This window comes from Lampetra fluviatilis, chromosome 69 (genome assembly GCF_964198595.1).
Source record: "Lampetra fluviatilis chromosome 69, kcLamFluv1.1, whole genome shotgun sequence".
NCBI lineage: Eukaryota > Metazoa > Chordata > Hyperoartia > Petromyzontiformes > Petromyzontidae > Lampetra > Lampetra fluviatilis.
Genome location: NC_136343.1, coordinates 4,806,339 through 4,833,164, shown reverse-complemented (window position 1 = coordinate 4,833,164; position 26,826 = coordinate 4,806,339). Strand labels below are relative to the sequence as shown.

Sequence of the window (26,826 nt, the reverse complement as noted above, 5' to 3'; positions counted from 1 at the left end):
CCAGAAAAAAAGTGTGTTGACCAGTGTTAGCGTTACCTACGAATAACAAAACTAAACTCTTTTTTGAGAAGCGATCAAAAAAATTACAGCAGCTCAATCGGGTGGCTGATTTTATCACGTGGAAATTGATAGCAGCAGCCAAATAACTCTAAACGCGTGGTGATGCTGATTCTACAGCCTCCTCGAGGCTACACGGGGGATCTTTGTCTTTGTGGCTAACGAGCACGCCCGGCCGCCTTTGTCTCCCCTGCGTTGATGTCACACACACACACAACACCGTGATATGGACGCTACAATTTTTCATGAACTAAAGGCCGACTCCGCCTACAATGCTCGCCCTTCAACAACACAACACCAAAGCTCCCCCAGGTAGCCTCTAGCAGGGCTGTAGGGGGTAGTGCTGTGAGCTAGCGAGTAGCAGCAGCAGTGTCTATGTACTACACACACTACGCACAGACAAAGCTCCCCCCCAGGTAGCCTCTAGCAGGGCTGTTGGGGCAAGTACTGGCAGCTCGGTGGAGACGTTTCGTACACTTGGCTACACCAGGTTACTCATTTCGAGGCTGAGTCGACCTAGAGGAGGAGGCCCAGGCTACCGGTCGGCGAGAGGCCGCGGTGATGACCGTGACATCGAACTTGGTTCTCGCTCCTAGCCGTGCACACACACACACAAAATCATTAATTACAAATAAATAATTAAGCTGTCAATCAACTCGCTCGCCCCTCCCCCCGCCTCTGAATGGCGGGACAACTCCGAATCACGTGGGCGCGACTCTCGGATCCAGGAAGCGATGACGTCACAGGGCTATTTTTAGCCCTCCACGGACGTGACGTCATCCCCCAGCGGGTTCCCACCCTTTCACTCCGTATGACGTCATCCGGCTCTTTTCGGTTCCTTTGGCGACACGCGTTTGACGTCATGCAGAGTTGTCCGCGCGTAATGACGTCACGATCGCCGCGTCCCTCTCTCTCGACGCATCCTTATGAATAAACCAAGCGAGATGATGATGTCATTGACACGGTGACGTCACTATCCATCGAAGGCTCCCTTGACTTGGGCCCCTGCCACTTACGTACGCGATGACGCACGTCCTCCCTCACCTTGAGCATTGCCCCTCTCCCCCTCCAACTGACTTCGTGACGGGATGACGTCACACCCTATCATTATGGATCCAGCGCGATGACGTCACCAACCACCACATCACGCACGTCCTCCAACCATTGGGCACCCCCCACCACAATGTACGTCGCGAGGTGGTGACGTCATATCCTTTCAATGTACACCCAACGCGATGACGTCACCGTCCATCCACGTCGCGCACGTCCCTCCCTCACATTGAGCATCCCAACCCCCCACATACGTCGGGAACGCGGTGACGTCACATCCGCTCATCATGCACCCAACGCGATGACGTCACGGTCCATCCACGTCGCGTACGTCATCCAAACCTTTGGTCCCCCCCTCCACCCCTGCGTGTTCGGTGACGTCACACAAGACCGTGCGTGCTGACGTCACTCCCCCTCACGTACGCGCGAACATCACACAGGCCCGTGCGCGCTGACGTAGCCCACCACCCCCCACCACCCACCCCTTCGTGCGCGCTGACGTCACGTGCCCCGTTGCGTGCCGACGTCAGTCACCACCCCCACCACCCACCCCTTCGTGCGCGCTGACGTCACGAGCCCTTGCGTGCTGACGTCGGTCACCACCCCCACCACCCACCCGGCGTGCGCGCTGACGTCACGAGCCCGTGCGTGCTGACGTCACGGTTGTTTCAAGGTTGAGGAAGGCGGCCATTCGCGTATCTCGTCTCTCATTCCCCGATCTCGGCAGCGATGTCTCCTCCGTTGTCTCTCGCCTCGTCCGCATGGCGCCTCGTCCGGGTGCCCGCGAGGCGGTACGCCTCGGTGGCGCACGAGGAGCACAAGAGTGAGTTGTCGGGAGAGACGCGGGGGTTGGTGTGGTGGTGGTGGCGGTGGTGAGGCAAGGTCAGGAGGAGGCTTCGGTGTGACGGACTAGGCCTCGATAAGTTGTTTTTAACGAAATTTTACGGAGGTTTTAATTATACTCTTTGGTTTTTTCGGTTTAAATCACGTAGGTAGAAAATAAAATAAATAGCGACGTGGTTCAGCACTTCCACTGCTGGATTATATTTTTTTCTCGCTGGTGTTGCGATCGAAACGTCGTTATTTATTTTATTTGATACCTACGTGACTTTACCGAAATAACCAACCAGTATGGATTTCTGCAGTCACGAAAGCTTCAAGTCAAGTTTTAATTAGAGTTGGAGCTTCTGCTCGACGTTCTGCTCACGCTAATTGGTGCGTTTCTTAATGTTTTGCGAGGCTTCGAGTTTACATTAACCACACAGTGTCCATACCTGTCAACCCCATATGGTTTATCGCGTTTTCTTGTATAGGCGTACAGCCATTTCAATTCGGGCAACAATTTTGTTTTCGTCTACTTGTGTTTCTCTCTTGTGATGGGACTTTGTGGGGTGAAGGTTGAGATTTATAAGGGCACGGGGGTGACCAATCAGGTCTAAATTGGTCTGTAATAAGGGCACTGATAAGGGAGGGGTTGACAGGTATTTAGTATCGATTTAAAGCTTTCGTGACTGCAGGGATTCATCTTCTTGGTTCTTTCGGTAAAGTCACGTAGAAGGGAAGTAATAAAATAATAAAAATAAAACATAATAAAACAATTCTCACGACGTTTCGGCCACAACGCAAGCAGCCATCCTCAGGCGAAGAATGAAACACCCCACGCTCCAAGCTTGGGGTGTTTCATTCTTCGCCTGAGGATGGCTGCTTGCGTTGTGGCCGAAACGTCGTGAGAATTGTTTTATTATGTTTTATTTTTATTATTTTATTACTTCCCTTCTACGTGACTTTACCGAAAGAACCAAGAAGAGGTATTTAGTAGTGTATAGTGTAGTGTATAGTAGTGTGTCGTGTATAGTAGTGTAGTGTGTAGTGGAGTGTAGAGTGTAGTGCATAGGATGAACGTTGAGATTTACAAGGGCACGGAGGTGACCAATCAGGTCTGAATTGGTTTGTAATAAGAAGGGCACTGATAAGGGGTTGACAGTTATGCACACTGCACCACGATGCACTACACGATACACTACACGATACACTACACGATACACTACACGATACACTACACGATACACTACACGATACACTCCACTATACACTACACTACTATACACTACACTACTATACACTACTATACACTCATACCTGTAAACCCATACGGTTTACCCGTGTTCTCGTCCAGGGGAAATTGAGTTTTCAGGGCAATACGCCGTATAGCCGTTTGAATACGGGCAAAAAAACAATGTTTTTGTATATTTATTTGTGTTTTTTCCTTGTGATGGGACTTTGTGGGATGAACGTTGAGATCTATTAGGGCACGCGGAGAATTAGTTATTGCAATACACGTTTCCATGCAAAGGGTTTCTATTTGGTGTTTGCACATCTTAATACAACTCCTGTTTTTGTAAGAGTAAAAGCTCTTCTTATTATTTAATACTTTGATACTGGCAAAAGGTCCCATTTTGTTATGGGGTTTTTTTTTTACTGTGGGTAACACTGGTGGCGACAGCCTATGTGTTAAAACTGATTTTCTAAAGAATTACGGACAGCGAGAGAGAGAGAGAGAGATTATTCTATCTGTGGGGCCTTTTTGCCACTAGTATCATCTGGCAATTAAAACAGGTGTTCACACATCAAATGGACGCGCACCTATTGCAGGGCGTCGTCGAGTCTGCATCAACCACACGGTCATCCTTGCGGTAAAACATGAAGACAAAGTTCCCTTTGGTAATACTGTTGTATGCGTTGTCCTTGAAACCGATTGGCCTACACCAGACCGACAGCCTCCTGTATGACCTTGTCTCTGCACCAGTGAACAACGGCTGACTTAGATGCACAGACAACGACTGCCAATGTCACATCCAGGTGGTCAAGCCACAGAGCCACCGTCTCAGCAGAAGCAGTAGCGGAGTATTAATCATCACCGCAGTGATGTCTGTCTCCTACTCCGTATTTGTGGTCTATTCTGGATGACCACAGTCGCACACGACTGGTCAGTTTGTAATTTTCCATGAGCGTATCATCATGCATCTGCATCTGCTGCAGTGGGGATGCGGCTTAGGATGGACCACGAGCTTAGTGGAAGTTCAAAGCAAGGGATCTTATGGGTCGACCAGTTTTTCGGTTTGGCCATGTTTGTTGTAGTACAGACACGTAGGTAAAAAATTAAAGTTAATAAAAGTAAAATAAAAATAAAATAAAAATCACGACGTTTCAGAGGCAACACAAGCTTCCGTCTTAAGGTGGAACCGTCACAGCACGATAGCTGTATCAAGTGAGAGAGGTTCCAAGAAAACAGTCCTTGTATATATACTGGTTGAGGGTGGGAGGAGCCAAGGTAGGCCCTGAATATTATTATTATTATTGTGAGGTTCGGTGCGGTTCCACCTGAAGACGGAAGCTTGTGTTGCCTCCGAAACGTCGTGATTTTTATTTTATTTTTATTTTACTTTTATTAACTTGAATTTTTTACCTACGTGACTTTACCGAAAAAAACCTAAGAATATGAACCCTTGCAGTCACGAAAGCTTCAAAGCTAGAATTGTAGTACAGAGTTAGACTGATGGCCTTAATCTAAGTTGTCTTGTGGTTGTTGTTGTTTGACTTGCATCCCACTTGAATTTTTGCACACAGTGTTGGTGTACGGTGCTTTTTCTGCAATATTTTGCTGTCTTTTCTGAATTTTCTGTTTGCACATAGTCACTTGAAGATGTTTTCTTGTTCATGTTTTTGTTTTTTTGTTTGTTGCGGTTGCACCCGATTCAAGAGCCGAATGGCTCACAGGGCTATACCTAATAAATGAAACTTGAAACTATATCTATGGGATGTGATGCCTTGCAATAGGGGTGTCTATTGGGTGTTGAGACCTCTTAGCACTTCCTGTAATATTGCCGGGCAGGGTAAAGTTTTTTATTTTTTCATCATTTTGATACTGGCAATAGAGGGGTCGCATTTTAGGTATATATGATGCTATAGTACATGCGAGTTCCCGTTCCGGGCCATCTGCAGATTGCAAGGTGGGTGTGTGCTGTTCACCATTGAATCACCACGCAGAGACCCCATAGACTCGCCACACAGATCCATAGACTCATTAAAAGAAAGCCATAGACTGACCTCACAGAGACGCCATAGACTCACCACACACACCCCATATAGACTCATTAAAAGAGACCCATAGACTCACCACGCAGTGACCCACAGACTCACCACATAGATACCCATAGACTCACCACACAGAGACCCCATAGACTCACCACACATACCCCATAGACTCATTAAAAGAGACCCATAGACTAATCACGCACAGACCCATAGATTCACCACACAGAGACCCCATAGACTCATCACGTAGAGACCCATAGATTCACCACACAGAGACCCCATAGACTCATCACGTAGAGACCCATAGACCCACCACGCAGAGACCCATAGACTCGCCACACAGAGACCCAAAGACTCGCCACACAGAGACCCATAGACTCACCACACAGAGACCCATAGCCTCACCACACAGAGACCCACAGACTCGCCACACAGAGACCCAAAGACTCACCACACAGAGACCCACAGACTCGCCACACAGAGACCCAAAGACTCATCACGTAGAGACCCATAGACTCACTACACAGACCCATAGACTCACCACGCAGAGACCCATAGACTCGCCACGCATTGACCCATAGCCTCACCACACAGAGACCCACAGACTTGCCACACAGAGACCCAAAGACTGGATTTTAGATTGAAAACGAATTTCTCGAGCGCTGCTTTTTTGTGTTTTTTTTAGTTGTTCTTCCCCCGCACCTCCCGAATGGCAGCGGTTTGCCTCCTATGTGGTGGTTTCCAAAAATAATTTCGGCGTATGTCAACATCAACACTCGTGTCATTCCCCCCTCGCCCCGTGTGTCCTGTGCCGTGCCAGGCTCTCGCATGTGGAAGATTCTCACCTTCACGGTCGCCCTGCCCGGCGTCGCCGTTTGCATGCTCAACTCCTACCTCTCGAGCCAGCACGAGCACGAGCGGGCCGAGTTCGTCCCCTATGAACATCTGCGCCTGCGCACCAAGGTGGGCCAACGCACGCGGGCGGGCAGGCTCACGCCAATACAGTGATCCCTCGTTTATCGCGGTTAATGGGGACCGGAACCCCTCGCGATAGGTGAAAATCTGCGAAGTAGGATTGGCCCCCTAGGAATTTCCGTATATGTGTGTGTGGGTACCAGAATGTTTAAAATATGTATATTTATACTTTATATATATTTTTTTTACTTAAATATATTTAATTATAAAACCTTAATATTATACATTCACTCTCTCTCTCATACGATACGTATTATGGTGTTCTACACTCACCAATGACAGTAGTATCTTGAGACTTGACTCCAGTAATGACGACGATGACTGATGATGACAATGACGACGATGACAGACCTGTGCAGTTCGATGAATGTGATGATGAATTATGATGATGATGGTGTTACTGCACAGGTATAATGAGGCCTTTAAATCAGTTCGAAAAATCCGCGATGCACTGAGGCCGCGAAACTTGAACCGCGAATTGGCGAGGGATTACTGTACACGCAAATACACGCATACTCACACCCACACTCGCACGCACACCCATACGCGCCTGCACACTCGCAAGCACACTAACACGCACACTCACACCCAAACATGCCCGCACACTCATAAGCACACTAACACGCACACACCCAAACGCGCATACACACTAACACGCGCATACACACTAACACGCGCATACACACTAACACGCGTGCTAACACGCGCGCTAGCACGTACACTCACAAGTACACTAACAAGTACACTAACACGCACACTAACACCGCACCAGGTACTCATTTTGAGGCTGAGTCGACCTAGGGGAGGCCCAGGACCGGATCAGACAATTGCCACCGGCGTTGGCCGTGAGCGGGAATCGAATTCGGGTCGCCAGGTTCGTAGCGCGGCGCGCTAGCCGCCGCTATGGGCATGCGCGTACGCAACTCCTGTTTCATTGCCAGAAAGGGTAAAACCAATTCTTATCTTTTCATACTTTGATACTGGCAACAACAACAAGCAGCGGTTATAAAAGCAATGAACTTTCGATCGTTTGATGCAAAGTGTCTCGCTCCAGTGGCTTCCTAATTTCGAAAGAAAGAGAGCGCGTTCCAGACGGCCGCAGAAGCGGCGCACCCTGGAAGCACGATGCAGCGGTTAAATAAAATAGCTTCGTTCCATTCGCATATATTTCTTTTACGTGATTTATTTTTACCATTCCTATGCTGCTGGGCACTTCACTATCGTGTTTGCGAGCACTGCCTTTGTCCGGGAACTTTTTGCCAGTATCAAGGTGTAGTGACATAGGACGTCACTACTGTGTTGGCCCGTACGAGGGCTGGGGGCCCCAAGGGGGTGCCTGGGGGGGTCACGTGGTGGAGGGACCCAGACCTTCCCGTGAGGTGGGGGAAGGGAGGCGTGGCGTGGGCAGAGCCGGCCACACCGGAGCTGATATAAGCGGGGTGTGGATGCAGAGCGGGGGGCTGTTGAACTCCGAAGTGAAGACGACATCATCAGTCCTCAAGTCCCGGGTCGTCGTCCTGGACCAGGCAGCCCGTTGCCTGCCTGGTCCACTCTGTGTCGTGTTTCAGAGTGATTAGTGAGTTGAGGAAGGTGGTCACCACCTCATGTACAGTGTTATATTACTTACCGTTTACTAAATAGTGTTGCCTCCAAGCTGTGTGTGTGTGTGCACCTAATTCGAACCCACTACAAAGGTATGAAAAAAATTGACGATTCCTTGCAAAAGGTTTAATCTCCTTGGTGTTTGAACATCTTGGCACAGCTCCCGTTTTATATTTCCAGAAAGGGTAAAAACCCTGTTGTTTTCATGTCGTGTTTGTTGTTGTTGCAACGTTTTGTTACCACTAGTGGGGCCCTTCCCACCCCTTACCGGAGACATCCAGCGACAAAACAAGAGCTTCGCAACTCATCGGATTCCTCCCGCGGTCCCAACAATTTCCGGATGTCCCGTCCTGACCTCTCTGTCTCTCTCTCTCTCTACCCCCTCCCACTCCGCCAGCGCTTCCCCTGGGGCGACGGGAACCACAGCCTCTTCCACAACTCCCACGTCAACGCCCTTCCCACCGGCTACGAGGAAAACGACAGCCACCACTAGAGGCGTCCTGCGCCGCTCTGCCCTCCCGTCTGTGCTGCCCTCTTGGCTCTGCTGCTGCTGCTCTGGGCTCCTAAGGCGTGTGCGCGCGTGTGTGTGCGGGCAGAAATGTTGGTGGGGTGTGGATTTGTCTCCGTGAAACCTTTGTGGGCGCCTCGATTTTAGAGGATTTTCTTTGGTTTTTTTTCGTTGGGTTACCCCCCGCCCACACGCCTCCCCCGTCTCCCACATATACTGGGTGGCCCAAATCTCCGTGCCGCTGGTATTTGCTTGACACCCACCTAAGGCCTGGCTCGTTCGTCTGTCCTAAATGTATAATGCTCCAGGAGCCCTAAACTAAACTTTAAAGACTTTTTTTTTTTGACCAGGTGTCTAAAGGTCGCTCTTCTTTCGGAAGCGACCTGGCCTATCACAAGTAAACTAAAGATATTTTTATTTTACCCTGTGTCCATGGGCGCTACACACTTGAGCTACGTAGCTCTCGTTTCAGTTTGCTTCTGAAAGAGCGTTGTGGCCTTAAACGCCTGGTGAAGTACAAAAATCGTTAATAGATTTATAAGTTGGGGGTAGACGTTGAGCCGAAGGATGTAAATTGTTTATTTTCTTTCTCCGAGTGGGAATGATTGAACGCACGCACAGACGGCCCACACACGCTCACACACAAACGCAGGCTACACACACCCAAAGCCGCCTTTTAATTGCCGTAACAAGTTGCGTCGTCTTTCCAGGGCGCCGAAAATAAACACGCAGTCACAAACGTCTCGTTCGTCTCAGCCTGTCGTGTGTGATGGTGACCCGTCTGAGGTGGTAGCGCGTTGGACGTGTGTTTGTGGTGTTATGTAGTTTGGTGTACAGTAGTATAACACATTCCTGCGGAGGGAGCTGGTAGGAACGTTGGGTTGCTTGGTCAATGGCCAGGGTCAACGGCGGCGTGGTGTATTCGGCAAATATGGCCGACTGTGAGGGCGGGCACAAGCCGGCGTGAGTAGGTTAAACGTTGAGTTTTATAAGGGCACCACGGGGTGACCAGTCCCTCCCCACCCAGCCCCACCCCTCCCACCCCCCACCCAGCCCCACCCTCCCCACCCAGCCCCTCCCTACCCAGCCCCTCCCCACCCTCCCCTCTCCACCCAGCCCCACCCCTCCCATTTTTGGATGCACGGCGGACGGACACAATAATCCCCTGTGGGCTTGTGGAACCAGGTGGTTCCTACCAGTATAAATGCTGGTAAACTGACCGCTGTTTACAGGCAAGGAGTGGTTTTGAAATTCAGTGTCTCATCGGTAGAACCAAAAATATTCAGTGTCTCATCTCTAAAGCGTCAGGCTCCCGTGAATCAATGCTGGTGAACTGCCCACTGTAGGTAAGGAACGGTTTCAACTTGATTTGAAGTTTTCGTGACTGCAGGGATTCATATTATTGGTTCTTTCGGTAGAGTATAGTTGTGTGTGTGTGTGTGATGAATTAGTTGCCCGTCGGTACAGGACCACCTCGTGAATGATTTCACTCGGAAGGTTGCTGCCGTTCGTCGAGAAACGGAAGGCGGCATTCCAGAGTCAGTTCTGCCGCCAGCGTCTTCCGTTCTGGATATGTTCGTGCCATCCACAGCCGAGGAAAATCCAGAGGATCATAACGGCTGCTCCAACAATGTCCCCCCTGTGCACTGGGACCCAATGCCGGCCGACACAAATTTCTGAAGGAGTTTCTTTTTGCCTTTCATCACGAACACGTGTAATGTTTCAGTCGCGCAAGGTTGTCGACCAACTAGCCAGCGCCATGCCATAGTCACACCACGGTGGAAGAAGGCTGGAGCAGACCCCTCTGACAAATAGTCGAGAGACTGGTATGTCCTCAGCTATCTGGAGCAAAATAATAAAATATGTAAAACAAGTAAACCCGTAAAAACTAAGTTTTTCACTATAAATCCTTTATTGCGTGGCATCGGGGCGGCTAGAGTCCTCTTGTCATCTGGCAGCATTAAACAATTGGTAATTAAATATTTTTAAAAAAATCCATAAACAGTGTAAAATTTTGGAAAAATTTTTTCACAAAATGCATTGTCACGCACAACGAGTCTGCAAAATGTCAGCTCGATTGGATCACGGGAAGTGGGTTAAAAAAACGACCTAAAGATTTGGATTTTAAAACATTTTATTTAAACACGCTTTAATGAAATGTACTGTCCGAGCTGCCCCTCCCCCTGCCCCCATCGCCCCTCCCCTCCTTCCACATCCTCAGCCCCTTGGCGTGGCTCCCCGAGGCTTGCCGTGACGTCAGGGACCACGTGGTGATTTACAGGCAACGTGAGTTGAGCGTGGACAATTAAGAGCCGTAAAAAAGATTGTTAAAAAATATATTTTTAAAATTTTCAATGATAGAATATCGTATTGTCATCAGTATGACGAACCTATACCAAGTTTACAGTCGGTACGACATTGGGAAGACGGTTAAAATTGAGTTACAAGATTTGAGGATACAACAGCGAGTTAAATAAAAAAAGCGTCTAAAATGTTTAAAAATATATTTTTTAATTTTAAATATAGAATATAGTATTGTGATCAGTATGACAAGAGTATACCAAGTTTGCAGTCGATAGCACATTGGGAAGTGGGTAAAAATTTAGTTCGAAGAGTTAAATAAAAGCGTGTAAAACGGCCTCATTCCAAGCCTTCAATCATTAAACCAGCGTGGTCACTCAACAGACGGCAATGCTGAAGGTCATCCATTACGCACTCACGGCAGCTGATCGTGGTGATGTCCCGCTGCTCTGACTACTAGACCTGTCTGCTGCGTTCCAACTGCAAATGGTATACAAGGTACCGTGCTTTCATTGATTGAGTTCTTCATTACAGGTCGGACAAGGTACTCTGCAAACCTCCTGGCTACCATCAAAGGTTTGTACACGAGGCCATCCAGATATACTAACAGACATAATTTCAACCGTGATGATGGGTACAAACTGAGTAATCATTGGAAAGATGTTATTAACCATGCAAAAAAGATTTAACTACACATATTTGGACCATCTTATTTGACAGGCACTATTCTTTAGTTACCGTACAGTTACCTGATAGCCAGTTTTGTTTGATCATGTTTAGCTTTTTTCACACGCTGGTTTCCTGCTTTAAGTTTTAGCCACCCAGCAACATAGCAAGGTGCTGTTTCTTCCTGACCTGCTTTTCTGCTTCTACCATCTACATAACAAAGGCTAAGTTCCATTAGCAGCAGCTGCACCTTAACAACTCTGGCACCTCCCAGCTCAACCAGTCTACATAACAAAGGCTCAGTCCTAGCAGCAGCCTCAGCCGCACCAACCTTATCATAAAAAACTCCTATCCAGCGGCCTACCCTGGCTCCTCCCCCTCAAACAGTATATATACAAGGTCGGGTCTCTTGGAATTTCTCTTTACTTGATGCAGCAATCGTGCTGTGACGGTTCCACCTGAAGACGGAAGCTTATGTTGCCTCCGAAACGTCGTGATTTATTATTTTACTTTTATTAATTAAAATTTTATTTTTTACCTACGTGACTTTACCGAAAAACCTAAGAGTATGAATCCTTGCAGTCACGAAAGCTTCAACTCTAGAATCAAGGCCTAAATTCAGTTTAACGCGTAGGCTTTCACGACCTATATTATCCATAACAGATCTCTTTTTTTTTGGCTTGGATCGCATAAATATTGTCAACGTGCCGTTAAAGCTGCCACTATCCGACACAGCCAATTAGGTCAGGTTTGTCACGTGAGCAGAACATGCCAATTCCTCCTGTTTACGTGACGAGACTTAAAGTTCATCGTACTGGGGACCCGCCATCAGCTTGCTCGAGTAAACCGTAGAGTCTCTCTCCACATAGATGGCTGTGACATCTCAGTGTTGGATAAGGGCAACGTGGTTTCCTTGTCGACGGCGAACTTGACAGAGGCCGCCAAGATCAGGCGCCCGACTGGACGGCGCTTCCACCAGCTTCGACAACTGCGCAGAGTCAGTCGTGCTCCGATTCTGGAGACTGCTAGGATACTCGGAGAGTTGTGTGGAATTCCTGGACGGATGACCCCGCCCCCCTCTCTATTTAAGGCCTCGACACAGATGTGTTGTCTTTCTGTGTGTCTCTTTGTGTGTCTTTGTGTGAGTCTCGCTCTGCTTGTGTGTCTGTCTGTGTGTCTCCGTGTCTGTCTGTGTGTCTCCGTGTCTGTGTGTTTTGTCTCGCTCTCAAATTTAGCAATCTTGGGAAGAACGTTAATCAACCAAGTATGGTGTTGACTGTTATATTAGCCGACTCTCTGTGCTGTATTGCATTGTATTTACAAGTTTACTAGGTTTGATAATTGTTTTTTTTACCCTTTTATCTGGCAACAAAACTGACACCTTTTTTTTACAAGGAGTCATGTTTGCATTGACCACAATACTTGCAGTCGGAATAAAAAAACAACAAACAACACAACTCTGATAATGTATACATTATCAGAGTTGTGTTTTTTGTTTGCATTATATTTTTTCACCTACGTGACTTTACCCAAATAACCAAATAGAACGGTTTCGACATCCAGTGTCTGATCAGCACCATCAGCAGAGTCGGGCTCCCGTGAATCAATGCTGGTGAACTGCCCACTGTAGGTAAGGAACGGTTTCAACTTGATTTTAAGTTTTCGTGACTGCAGGGATTCATATTCTTGGTTCTTTCGGTAAAGTCACGTAGAAGTGAAAAAATAAAATAAAAATAAAACAATAAAATATTATAAAATATTTTTTTTTAATAGAAATAACTAAATTACATCGCTAATTTAGTTATTTCATTTTTAAAAATATTATTTTATTATTATTTTTTTCACCTATAATAAAATAAAAAAAATAAAAATATAAATAACTAAATTAAATCACTAATTTAGTTATTTCAATTTTTTTAAATGTTATTCTTATTTGTAATTTATTATTATTTTTTATCATATTTTTTCACCTACGTGACTTTACCCAAATAACCAAATAGAACGGTTTCGACATCCAGTGTCCCATCAGCAGCATCAGCAGAGTCGCTCTCGCCCGAGCCAGTGCTGTATGCCGTCGAGTAAATGACGTTCAGATCACGCAAGCGATGTCAGCAGATTTAGCGTTTATTTCGCGATAGACGGCACGACATTTTAATTCACAGGATCATTTAAAAATCTGTAATCAAACCACCACCACCGTCGTCGGCGTCGCACTGCAGGGGTGTGGATTCACAAGCCATTGCGACGTTTGTTTCATTGATTTCACATCTATAACTCCGGGAGGAATGCGTTAATCCGTACGCTCCGTCTGTCTGTAACGTGGGGGGCGGGTGGGGGTTGACCCGATACGCGTGGACCTCTCGTACAGAGCTGCGTTGCTAATTAGCAGAGGTCGCAAACGGGTTTTGATGTCTTACCCGTACCCGGCCGCACCAGGGTCGCAAACGGGTACCCGTACCCGTACCCGGCCGTACCCGTACCCTACCCGTACCTGGCCGGGTACGGGTAGGGTACGGGTATCGGGTACCCGATTGCGACCTCTGGGATGAAGCCATGTTGCAGGCGCGGGTGGGTTGATTCTCGGAACTTGAATTGTGACAAGAGACAAGACGTTGGGAAATGAGTGACAAACAGTTACTCACTAGTGACTCACGGTCTACCCGTACCCGTACCCGGCCGCACCAGGGTCGCAAACGGCTACCCGTACCCGGCCGGGTACGGGTAGCCGGGTATCGGGTAGGGTACGGGTATCGGGTACCCGGTTGCGACCTCTGCCTGCCGCCCTTTGCTAGAATCCCACCGCGCTGCTGATGAGAGCCATCGCCGTGGCCACGATGATGGAAGCCACGCGGCGCGGAGAGCCGGATACGTTGCACAAGTCGGTGGTGCAGCAGGAGACTTTCGTGCTGCCCACGTACAAGTTGATGTTCGTTGGCGTGCAGAGGGAGGCGCACGACTTGGTGTAGGTGCTATCTGCTCCTCGGGTCACGCAGGACGATGGCGATGATTTTGGTGGTGATGGTGGTGGTGATGGTGGTGATGATGGTGGTGGTGATGGTGGTGATGATGGTGATGGTGGTGATGGTGGTGATGGTGGTGATGATGGTGATGATGGTGGTCATGGTGGTGATCGTGATGGTGATGATGATGGTGGTGATGATGATGGTGGTGATGGTGGTGTTGATGGTGATGTGATGGTGGTGATGATGGTGATGATGGTGATGATGGTGGTGATGGTGGTGGTGATGATGGTGATGGTGGTGATGATGGTGGTGATGGTGGTGATGGTGGTGATCGTGATGGTGATGATGATGGTGGTGATGGTGGTGATGATGGTGATGATGGTGGTGATGGTGGTGATGTGATGGTGGTGATGTGATGGTGGTGATGGTGATGGTGGTGGTGATGATGGTGATGATGGCGATGATGGTGGTGATCGTGATGGTGATGATGATGATGGTGGTGATGGTGGTGTTGATGGTGATGTGATGGTGGTGATGATGGTGATGATGGTGATGATGGTGGTGATGGTGGTGATGGTGGTGATGTGATGGTGGTGATGTGATGGTGGTGATGGTGGTGATGGTGGTGGTGATGGTGATGTGATGGTGGTGATGGTGGTGATGATGGTGATGATGTTGGTGATGATGGTGATGGGTGGATTGGGGGTATGGGAGGAGGCAATGGGTGGGAGGGGGGTGGAAGATCAAAGTGACGTGAATTCCAGAATCAGAATCATCATTTATCTTGCTGGAGGAATCCGATGAGCTATAAAGCTCTTTTGCACACGTGTCCAGTACAGTCAGGTCGTCAGAACTGGAAAATGTGAATGTGGGTGGGTGAGTGAGTGAATGGGTAAGTGAATGAGTGGTTGAATGAGTGAATGGGTAAGGGAATGAGTGGGTGAGTGAGTAAGTGAATTAGTGAGTGAGTGAATGAATAAGGAAATGCGTGGATGAGTGAGTGAATGAGTAAGTGAATCAGTGGGTGGGTGAGTCAGTGAGTGAATGAGTAAGTGAATGAGTGGGTGAGTGAATGAGGAAGTGAATGGGTGGGTGAGATGAATGAATGGGTGGGTGAGTGAATGAGTAAGTGAATGAGTGGGTGAGTGAGTGAATGAGTAAGTGAATGGGTGCGTGGTGAGTGAATGAGTAAGTGAATGGGTGGGTGAGTGAGTGAATGGGTAAGTGAATGAATGAGTGAATGAGTAAGTGAATCAGTGGGTGGGTGAGTCAGTGAGTGAATGAGTAAGTGAATGAGTGGGTGAGTGAATGAGGAAGTGAATGGGTGGGTGAGATGAATGGGTGGGTGAGTGAGTGAATGAGTAAGTGAATGAGAAAGTGAATGAGTGGGTGAGTGAGTGAATGAGAAAGTGAATGAGTGGGTGGGTGAGTGAATGAGTCATTGAATGGGTGCGTGGTGAGTGAATGAGTAAGTGAATGAGTGGGTGGGTGAGTGAATGAGTAAGTGAATGAGTGGGTGGGTGAGTAAGTGAATGAGTAAGTGAATGAGTGGGTGGGTGAGTAAGTGAATGAGTAAGTTAATTAGTGGGTGGGTGAGTGAGTGAATGAGTAAGTGAATGAGTGGGTGGGTGAGTAAGTGAATGAGTAAGTTAATTAGTGGATGAGTGAGTGAATGAGTACGTGAATGAGTGGGTGAGTAAATGAATGAGTGGGTGAGTTAATGAGTAAGTGAATGAGTGGGTTAGTGAGTGAATGGGTAAGGGAATGGGTGGGTGAGTGAGTGAATGAGAAAGTGAATAAGTGGGTGTGTGAGTGAATGAATGGGTGGGTGAGTGAGTGAATGAGTAAGTGAATGAGTGGGTGAGTGAATGAGTACGTGAATGAGTGGGTGCTTGAATGAGTAAGTGAATGAATGGTTGGTTGAGTGAATGAGTAAGTGAATGAGTAAGTTAATTAGTGGGTAAGTGAGTGAATGAGTAGGTGAATGAGTAAGTGAATGAGTGGGTGGGTGGGTGAGTGAATGAGTAAGTGATTGAGTGAGTGAGTGAGTGAATGAGCAAGTGAATGAGTGGGTGGGTGAGTGAATGAGTAAGTGATTGAGTGAGTGAGTGAATGAGTAAGTGAATGAGTGGGTGGGTGAGTGAATGAGTAAGTGAATGAGTGAGTGAATGAGGAAGTGAATGGGTGCTTGAGTGCTTGAACTTTTGTCGCAAAACCGCACGTAGCCAACTGTTCTAATCGGAGGTGCGGGGTCTTGTGTAAGGTGCAGTGTTGAGTCTATGGGCAACGTTGAGTCTATGGGCAGTGTTGAGCCTATGGGCAGTGTTGAGTCTATGGGCAGTGTTGAGCCTATGGGCAGTGTTGAGTCTATGGGCAGTGTTGAGGAGTCTATGGACAGTGTTGAGTCTATGGGCATTGCTGAGTCTATGGGTGGCAGTGTTGAGTATATAGGTAGTCTTGAGTCTATGGGCAGTGTTGAGTCTATGGGCAGTATTGAGTCTATGGGTGGTAGTGTTGAGTCTATGGGTAGTGTTGAGTCTATGGGCAGTGTTGAGTCTATGGGTGGCAGTGTTGAGTCTATGGTAGTGTTGAGTCTATCGTGTAGTTTCGAGTCTATGGGCAGTGTTGAGGAGTCTATGGACAGTGTTGAGTCTATGGGCATTGCTGAGTCTATGGGTGGCAGTGTTCAGTCTATGGGGAGTGTTGAGTCGATGGGCAGTGTTGAGTCTATGGGTGACAGTGCTGAGTCTATGGGTGGCAGTGTTGAGTCTATGGGTGGCAGTGCTGAGTCTATGGGTGACAGTGTTGAGTCTATGGGTGGCAGTGTCGAGTCTCTGGGTAGTGTTGAGTCTATGGTAGTGTTGAGTCTATGGGCAGTGTTGAGTCTATGGGCAGTGTTGAGTCTATGGGTGGGAGTGTTGAGTCTATAGTAGTGTTGAGTCTATCGTGCAGTGTCGAGTCTATGGGCAGTGTTAGGTCTATGGGCATTGCTGAGTCTATGGGTGGCAGTGTTGAGTCTATGGGGAGTGTTGAGTCGATGGGCAGTGTTGAGTCTATGGGTGACAGTGCTGAGTCTATGGGTGGCAGTGTTGAGTCTATGGGTGGCAGTGTCGAGTCTATGGGTGACAGTGCTGAGTCTATGGGTGACAGTGCTGAGTCTATGGGTGGCAGTACTGAGTCTATAGTAGTGTTGAGTCTATGGGCAGTGTTGAGTCTATGGGCAGTGTTGAGTCTATGGGTGGGAGTGTTGAGTCTATAGTAGTGTTGAGTCTATGGGCAGTGTTGAGTCTATGGGTGGGAGTGTTGAGTCTATAGTAGTGTTGAGTCTATCGTGCAGTGTCGAATCTATGGGCAGTGTTGAGTCTATGTGCATTGCTGAGTCTATGGGTGGCAGTGTTGAGTCTATGGGGAGTGTTGAGTCGATGGGCAGTGTTGAGTCTATGGGTGACAGTGCTGAGTCTATGGGTGGCAGTGTTGAGTCTATGGGTGGCAGTGTCGAGTCTATGGGTGACAGTGCTGAGTCTATGGGTGACAGTGCTGAGTTGATGGGCAGTCTTGAGTCTATGGGTGACAGTGCTGAGTCTATGGGTGACAGTGTTGAGTCTATGGGTGGCAGTGGCGGTGAGGAGTAAAAACGCAAGGCGCTACTCACAGACAAACGTCGAGAAGACGGTGGTCATGCACGTCCCATTGCCACCTGAGCAGGTCTCGTTCCCCTGCAAGTTGCATGCCGAGTTGCTGGAGGCCGTGCATTTGTAGCACATCAGTGCGTTGCCTGCAGCAGCAACAACAACAACAAAAACCATAATCAATGGAAAGCAAATATAACACTGGTCAACAAAAAAAAGTTTTTTTCTGGCCTGGACTTTTGCAGCTGTTTTAGACTAATTTCAGGGTGCCGATTCAAAATCTGATCTCAAATTTGCTCTTTCACATCTCATTTTTATGCTATCGGCATACCCCATTTTCATTGATTTTACCCGAAATTAACTCTGTCACTTATGATTGCAAGTTGTTGCGAGTCAGTGACTGCTTTAGTGTTAAAATAGGGCGCTGTATTTTTAGGATAGTGTGTTTATAATATCATTTTATATCGATATCCATATTTATTTAATATTTTTCTTCTGCAGTTTTTATTGAAAACGCAATATTTGATATCTCAAAAACCTGATGTGATGCCAGATTTGGAATCAGCACCCCAAAATTACCTTATGCCAGAAAAAGTGTGTTGACCAGTGTATAATCGATGAGCGATCGATCGATCGTACCGACTGACGTGGCACTGCAAGCTATCTAATGAATCTTTCAGCGTTACTCGTGGAGATAAATGTAAATTACGCTTTCAACTAATTTTTTGGTTATTTATTTTCCATAACACCGATTTGTTTGATCGCCGAAAATATATCTAAGTTGCGTGTGTCGTTAAACCCGCCACCACCCGACACAGCAAATCAGTAAGCAGGGGGGGGGAGGCTTGTCACGTGTGAACACAACACGTGCCGATCCCCTTAGACCAGTTCAGCTCTAACCTGTTTGTTGTGTTCGCGTTGGAGAGTTAAAGCCACGATGCACATTCACAAAGTTGAGTCGCGGTGTGGACATTTGTTCCGGTGATCACAACCTGCAGTTTAACACGGAGGCCGTCGAAACAATGGGGCCTGCGTAATGCGCCCAAATACAAAGGGGCCGTCCATAAATGACGTCACGCGATTTTGGACGATTTTTGACCCCCCCTCCTCCCCCCCCCATCGTCACACGGCGTCACAAAAAGTCAAACCCCCCCTCCCTCTTTAAATATGACGTCACAAAGCTCTGTACCCCCCCAAAAAACATGTTTCAAATTGCTTTAAACTATTGTCATTGTAGTATGTATTTAATGTGGCGCTGCACTCTGATGTTGTAGGAGAAAACATTGAATTTCGATTTAAAGCTTTCGTGACTGCAGGGATTCATCTTCTTGGTTATTTCGGTAAAGTCACGTAGAAGGGAAATAATAAAATAATAAAAATAAAACATAATAAAATAATTCTCACGACGTTTCGGCCACAACGCAGCAGCCGTCCTCAGGTGAAGAACGGGTCTGTCGAGAAGACTATAAATTAAATTAATTATATTTTATTATTATTTTATTTTTTCCATTCTACGTGACTTCACCGAAAGAACCAAGAAGACAAAACACACTGATAATATAAGCATTGGACAATGCCTATTACTATATTTTGGTACTGGCAAATGAGGTCTAATGATTTACAGTCTTGTGTAAATGTTCTCAATGTTGTGGAATGGCTCTCCAACAAACCGGTGTGGCCGTACTTGTGACGAATTGGCACATTCTGTTCACGTGACAAAACCCCGTGACTAATTGGCTGTGTCGGGTGGTGGCGGGTTTCACGACACAACATTTATTTCGATTTAAAGCTTTCGTGACTGCAGGGATTCATATTCTTGGTTCTTTCGGTAAAGTCACGTAGAATGGAAATAATAAAATAATACAAATTAAACATAATAAAATAATTCTCACGACGTTTCGGCCACAACGTGACTTTTCCGAAAGAACCAAGAAGACAACATTTATTGTTACGGGATCTCACCCCCCCAAAAAACACCCCTGTATAATGGATAACGATGATGTTGGATGATGGTGATGATGTCTCCTTCATAATGATGTTGGATGATGATGGTGATGATGGTGATGATGACGATATTGAATGATGATGGTGATGATTTATCCTTCGTCATGATGTTGCATGATGATGGTGATGGTGATGATGACGATATTGAATGATGATGGTGATGATGTCTCCTGCGTAATGATGTTGGATGATGGTGATAATGGTGATGATGACAATATTGAATGATGATGGTGATGATTTCTCCGTCGTAATGATGTTGGATGATGATGGTGATGATGGTGATGATGGCGATATTGAATGATGATGGTGATTATGATGATGACGACGATGTTGGATGATGATGGCGATGATGGCGGTGATGATGGTTATGGTGATGTTGGTGATGATGGTGATGATGATGGCGGTGATGATGGTGGTGATGGTGATGCTGCTGATAATGATGGGGATGATGATGATGATGGATCTTACCAAGCGAGAAACTTGACACGAACAAGACGAAGATGATCACCCTGCAGTCCATGGCGACTCGGAACGTTCTCCTAGATGCGACCTTGACTCGAAAACTTGAAACCTCCACTGTCGATTGCCTCTCGTGAGGTTGCTGAGTGATCGGTCTGATCCCACTTGCTCTTATATAGCTATCCTGGCTGCACTGCTCACCACTCACCCACCCACTCACACGCCCACTCACTCACCCACCCACTCACTCACCCACTCACACACGCACTGCAGCAAACTTTTCTTGTGCTTGTAGATTGATTGTCCTTCCACAGCACCTTTCGATTAACACGGTTGGCATACATCCGGTGCCATGTACATACCACACTGCTAGACATTACACTACACTCCTATACATTAAACTATTACACACTACTATACACCACACTATATGCTACACTACTATACACTACACTATACACTACACTAAACACTACTATACACTACACTATACACTACACTATATGCTACAATACTATACACTACTATACACTACACTACTATACATTACACACCACAACTTACAAATACGCTACACTATTATATTCTACACTATTATATACAAAAATACTATATACTACACCATATTTTACACTACACAACTATACACTACACTACTCATACTATACACTTGACTATACAATACACTATTATACACTACGTTACTACTATATTCCACTACTTACTATACAGTACACTATACACTACGATAAACTAACCTACATTTTGACTTAAAACTTTCGTGACTGCAGGAATTCATATTCTTGGTTATTTCGGTAAAGTCACGTCGAAAATAAATAAAATAAAAATTAAATAAAGATTTAAAAATAAAAGCAATTTTAATTTATTTTCTAATTTAAATTATTTTCCTAAATAAATTGAGTTATACCTGATGACGACTGCTTGTGTTGCAATCGAAACGTCGTATTCTATTGAATTTATTTTCTCTGTACGTGACTTTACCGAAATAACCAAAGCGCAATTCCTGCAGTCACGAAAGCTTCAAATCAAGTTGAATTTCTTTAGAACTGCATTTCCTTTGTTGTCCGATTAGCAACGGTTGGATACATACGGTGCGATGCAAAATAAGTTTAATGTGCAAACACGCGACACACACACACGCGACACACACACACACGACACACATACACGCGACACACATACACGACACACACATACACGACACACACATACGCGACACACACATACGCGACACACACATACGCGACACACACACACGCGACACACACACACAACACACGACACACACACATACACGACACACACACATACACGACACACACACACGCGACACACACACACACGACACACACATACACGACACACACATACGCGACACACACACACGCGACACACACACACAACACACGACACACACACATACACGACACACACATACACGACACACACACATACACGACACACACACATACACGACACACACATACACGACACACACACACACGCGACACACACACACGCGACACACACATACACAACACATACACACGACACACACACACACGACACACACAACACACACCACCAAACACGATAACCATAATTTTAGAAAATAGATTTACGTATTAAAATTATACCTTTGGCAAACAATTTCTGAACCATTTGAGTAGCCCGGGGGCTGCTCAAGCTGTCCCTTGGTAACGCCAAGGAGATCTTTAGAAATGAAGGGAGATGCGTCATATCGACTAACCCCCCCCCTCCCTCCAGGTGAACAGAAGAAGCATTTACACCATTGGAACCTCATTTGCCAGTAAAAAATATGATAATTGTTTTTTTTACCCTTATATCTGACAACAAAACTGACACCTTTTTTTTTTCAAGGAGTCATGTTTGCATAGAAAAGGTTTTTGGCGTCATCTGGTCCAACACCATGTGAGACTGGGCTCTAAGGAAAGCTGTCTCGGGTGTGGACCAATCAACTTCAAGGACAATGCACATTATCAGAGTTATGTTTTTTGTTTGCATTATGACTGCAGGTATTGTGGTCTATGCAAACATGACTCATTGTTAAAAAGGTGTCAGTTTTGTTGCCAGATAGAAGGGTAAAAAAACAATTATCAGAAGAAGTATTATGAAGTTGAGATCGGTAGCAAACATCATGGACAGAGCAATCTGTTGCGGCATGGACAAGACGGTAGTGACGTGCACAGGAGTGGCGCAGTGGTCAGCACGCATACTGTGGTCCGGAGACTCACAGAGAGACCCACAGACTCACAGAGAGACCCATAGACTCACAGAGAGACCCATAGACTCACAGAGAGACCCATAGACTCACAGAGAGACCCATAGACCCACAGAGAGACCCATAGACCAACAGAGAGACCCATAGACTCACAGAGAGACGCATAGACCCACACAAAGAACCATAGGCTCACACAGAGACCCTTTGACTCACACATAGACTCATAGACTTACACAGAAACCCATAGACTCACACATAGACTCATAGACTCACACAGAGACCCATAGACTCACAGAGAGACCCATAGACTCACAGAGATACCCATAGACACACAGAGACCCATAGACTCACACAGAGAACCATAGGCTCACACAGAGACCCTTTGACTCACACATAGACTCATAGACGTACACATAAACCCATAGACTCACACATAGACTCATAGACTCACACAGAGACTCATAGACTCACAGAGAGACCCATAGACCCACAGAGAGACCCATAGACTCACAGAGATACCCATAGACTCACACAGAGACACATAGACTCACAGAGAGACCCATAGACTCACAGAGAGAACCACAGACTAACAGAGAGACCCATAGACTCACAGAGAGACCCATAGACTCACAGAGAGACCCTTTGACTCACACATAGACTCATAGACTTACACAGAAACCCATAGACTCACACATAGACCCATAGACTCACAGAGAGACCCACAGACTCACACAGAGATCCATAGACTCACAGAGAGACCCATAGACTCACACAGATACCCTTAGGCTCACACAGAGACCCATATACTCACACAGAGACCCTTAGGCTCACACAGAGACCCATAGACTCACAAATCGACCCATAGTCTCATACATATACCCATAGACTCGCACAGAGGCACATAGACTCACACAGAGATCCATAGACTCACACATAGTCCCATAGACTCATACAGATACGCATAGACTCACACAGAGAACCACAGACTCACACAGAGGCCCATAGCATTTTTTAGAATATATTTATTTAATTTGCACCTTTAGCAAACAACATCTCAACCCTTTTGATCAAAGACGTAATCGTCTTGGCCGAGCGACCCGGGGCTTCTAAAGCTGTGTCTTGGTAACGGTGAGGAGATCTTTAGAAATTAAAGGAAGGGAACAAACGCTCGATGTCGCATTGAGTTTGCGTTCCGTGGCGAACGCGATCGACAGAGAAATCCATTGCGACGTCGGTGGCGAGGGAGACGTTAGCTCCCTCGCCTCGTATGCAGGAGGTCGTTGGTTCGATCCGGGACCCTGACGATGCCTGCCTGCTGTTGAGAATCACCCGAGGATGCTATAAATATCCACGTTATGATGATTATGAGATCAGCCACTTCGTTGAATCTGTTATCACGTGTGCTAGCCCAGGGTTCGCTTCTGAAAAGAAGGGCTGCATGGAAGCCTTAGTGGAACCTTCCATCCAGCAAAATAAAAAAAAAATAGTTTTGTTTATTAATTGTCTGTGTCGGGTGGTGGTGGTCGTGGTGAGCTAATGACACATTTCTAATTACGCGATCTAATCCCCCTCCTTCTCCCCCCCTGCAAAAAAACCCCCTTTTATCCCGATTAATATTTGGTCGCGAAAGCCGATATTAGCACCACCACTACAACTACGTGTTAAAATATTACGCGATGTTACGTAACTCGCGGATCAGCTGTCGAAGCCCTCCTGAGCGCTACATCACTGACGACCGCGCGACAGGCATCATGACCCCCGTGACAAAAGCGACAATGATTGATGGGTGCGGTTACTACGCCAGTGGGTCTCTACGCGAGTCTGTGGGTCTCTGTGCGAGTCTATGGGTGTCCGTGTGAGGGTGCCGGTCTCCATACCAATCTGTGGGTCTATGCGAGTCTGCGGGTCTTTTTTAGCGAGTTTATGGGTCTCCATGCCAATCTGTGGGTCTCTATGCGAGTCTGCGGGACTTTGTGCGAGTTTATGGGTCTCCATGCCAATCTTTGGGTCTCTATGCGAGTCTATGGGTCTCTGTGTCAGAGTGCGAATCTCCATGCCAATCTGTGGGTTTCTATGCGAGTCTATGGGTCTCAGTGTCGGAGTGCGGGTTTCTATGCCAATCTGTGGTTTCTATGCGAGTCTGTAGGTCTCTATGCGAGTCTATGGGTCTCTGTGTCAGAGTGCGAATCTCCATGCCAATCTGTGGGTTTCTATGCGAGTCTATGGGTCTCGGTGTCAGAGTGCGGGTCTCTATGCCAATCTGTGGGTCTCTATGCGAGTCTATGGGTCTCTGTGTCAGAGTGCGATTCTCCATGCCAATCTGTGGGTTTTTATGCGAGTCTATGGGTTTTTGTGTCAGAGTGCGAATCGGTCTCTGTGTGAGCCTAAGGGTCTCTGTGTGAGTATATGGGTCTCTGTGTGATCCTAAGGGTCTCTGTGTGAGTCTATGGGTCTCTCTGTGAGTCTATGGGTCTCTGTGTCAGTCTATGGGTATCTGTGTCAGTCTATGGGTATCTGTGTCAGTCTGTGGGTCTCTGTGTGAGTCTATGGATCTCTGTGTGAGTCTATGGGTCTCTGTGTGAGTCGTGGGGAGCGGTAGTGTAGAGGTTAGGGGGGCTGCGCTACGAACCGCCTCGACTCAGGTTCGATTCCCGCTCACGGGCCAATTATTTATCCTGTGCGTGTCTAGATGTATTTGTGTATGTGTGGGTATATGTAAATCACTTGTTCTCTATGTGATATGGGTCTTTGTGTGAGTGTGTGAGACTATGTGTGAGTCTATCAGTCTATGGGTATCTGTGTCAGTCTATGGGTATCTGTGTCAGTCTGTGGGTCTCTGTGTGAGTCTATGGGTCTCTGTGTGAGTCTAGGGGCATATGTGTACGTGTGTATGTTAATCAATTATTCTCTGTGAATGCATGGGTCTCTGTGCGAGTCTATGGGTCTCTATGCAAGTCCATGGATCTCAGTCTAGGGGCATATGTGTATGTGTGGGTTTGTTTGTAAATCAATTATGCTCTCTGTGAGTGTGTGGGTCTCTGTGCGAGTCTTTTGGTACTTTGTTTGAGTTTGTTTAAGTATATGGTTCTCTGTGTGTGTCTGTGGGTCTATGTGCGTGTCTATGGGTCTGTGTGTGAGTCTATGGGTCTCTGTGCGAGTCTATAGGCCTCTGTGCGAGTCTATGGGTCTGTGTGAGTCTATAAGTACACGTGTTTGTGTGGGTGTGTATATCAATTAATGGTTCTCTCTGTGAGTCTATGAGTATCTGTGTGAGTCTCTGGGACTATGTGTGAGTCTATGGATCTCTGTGTGAGTCTATGAGTCTGTGTGAGTCTATGGGTCTCTGTATGAGTCTCTGGGTCTCTGTGGTCTATGGGTTTTTGTTCGAGTCTATGGTTCTCTCTTTGAGTCTACGGGTCTCTGTGTGAGTCTATAGTTCTCTCTGTGAGTCTATGGGTCTCTGTGTGAGTCTATAGTTCCCTCTGTGAGTCTATGGGTAGCTCTGTGAGTCTATGGGCCCCTCTGTGAGTCTATGGGTCCCTCTGTGAGTCTATGGGTCTCTCTGTGAGTCTATAGTTATCTCTGTGAGTCTATGGTATCTCTGTGAGTCTATGGATCTCTCTGTGAGTCTGTGGGTCTCTCTGTGAGTCTATAGTTTCTCTCTGTGAGTCTATGGATAGCTCTGTGAGTCTATGGGCCCCTCTGTGAGTCTATGGGTCCCTCTGTGAGTCTATGGGTCTCTCTGTGAGTCTATAGTTATCTCTGTGAGTCTATGGTATCTCTGTGAGTCTATGGATCTCTCTGTGAGTCTGTGGGTCTCTCTGTGAGTCTATAGTTTCTCTCTGTGAGTCTATGGGTATCTCTGTGAGTCTATGGGTCTCTGTGTGAGTCTATGGGTCTCTGTGTGAGTCTATTGTTCTCTGTGTGAGTCTATGGGTCTCTCTGTGAGTCTATGGGTCTCTCTGTGAGTCTCCGGACCTTCGTATGCATGCTGACCACTGCGCCACCCCTGTGCACGTCACTGCCGTCTTGTCCATGCCGCAACAGATTGCTCTGTCCATGATGTTTGCTACCGATCTCGACTTCATAATGCTTCTTCTGTTCACATGGAGGGCGGTGGGGGTGAGTCGATATCACGCATCCCCCCTTCATTTCTAAAGATCTCCTTGCCGTTACCAAGAGACAGTTTGAGCAACCCCGGGCCACTCGGCCGAGACGACTACGTCTTTGATAAAAAAAAAAGGGTTCAGACGT

General features: G+C 46.9%; 1 protein-coding gene across 1 annotated transcript; it reads left to right on the top strand.

Moving 5' to 3' along the window:
• The first annotated feature begins 1,753 nt into the window (after positions 1-1,753).
• Positions 1,754-9,029, top strand: LOC144952737 (cytochrome c oxidase subunit 6A1, mitochondrial-like). Its single transcript, XM_078883228.1, has 3 exons — positions 1,754-1,930; positions 6,023-6,165; positions 8,177-9,029. Exons 1-3 carry the CDS (start codon positions 1,837-1,839, stop codon positions 8,270-8,272), a joined length of 333 nt encoding a protein of 110 aa, XP_078739354.1. The 5' UTR covers positions 1,754-1,836; the 3' UTR covers positions 8,273-9,029.
• Positions 9,030-26,826: the final 17,797 nt, after the last annotated feature.

Excerpts from the sequence above, each read along its gene's own strand:
- LOC144952737 (XM_078883228.1), top strand. The coding sequence starts at position 1,837 with ATGTCTCCTCCGTTGTCTCTCGCCTCGTCCGCATGGCGCCTCGTCCGG. Across the intron at positions 1,931-6,022 it reads GGCGCACGAGGAGCACAAGA|GCTCTCGCATGTGGAAGATT; the intron begins GTGAGTTGTCGG and ends GTGCCGTGCCAG. Across the intron at positions 6,166-8,176 it reads ATCTGCGCCTGCGCACCAAG|CGCTTCCCCTGGGGCGACGG; the intron begins GTGGGCCAACGC and ends CCACTCCGCCAG.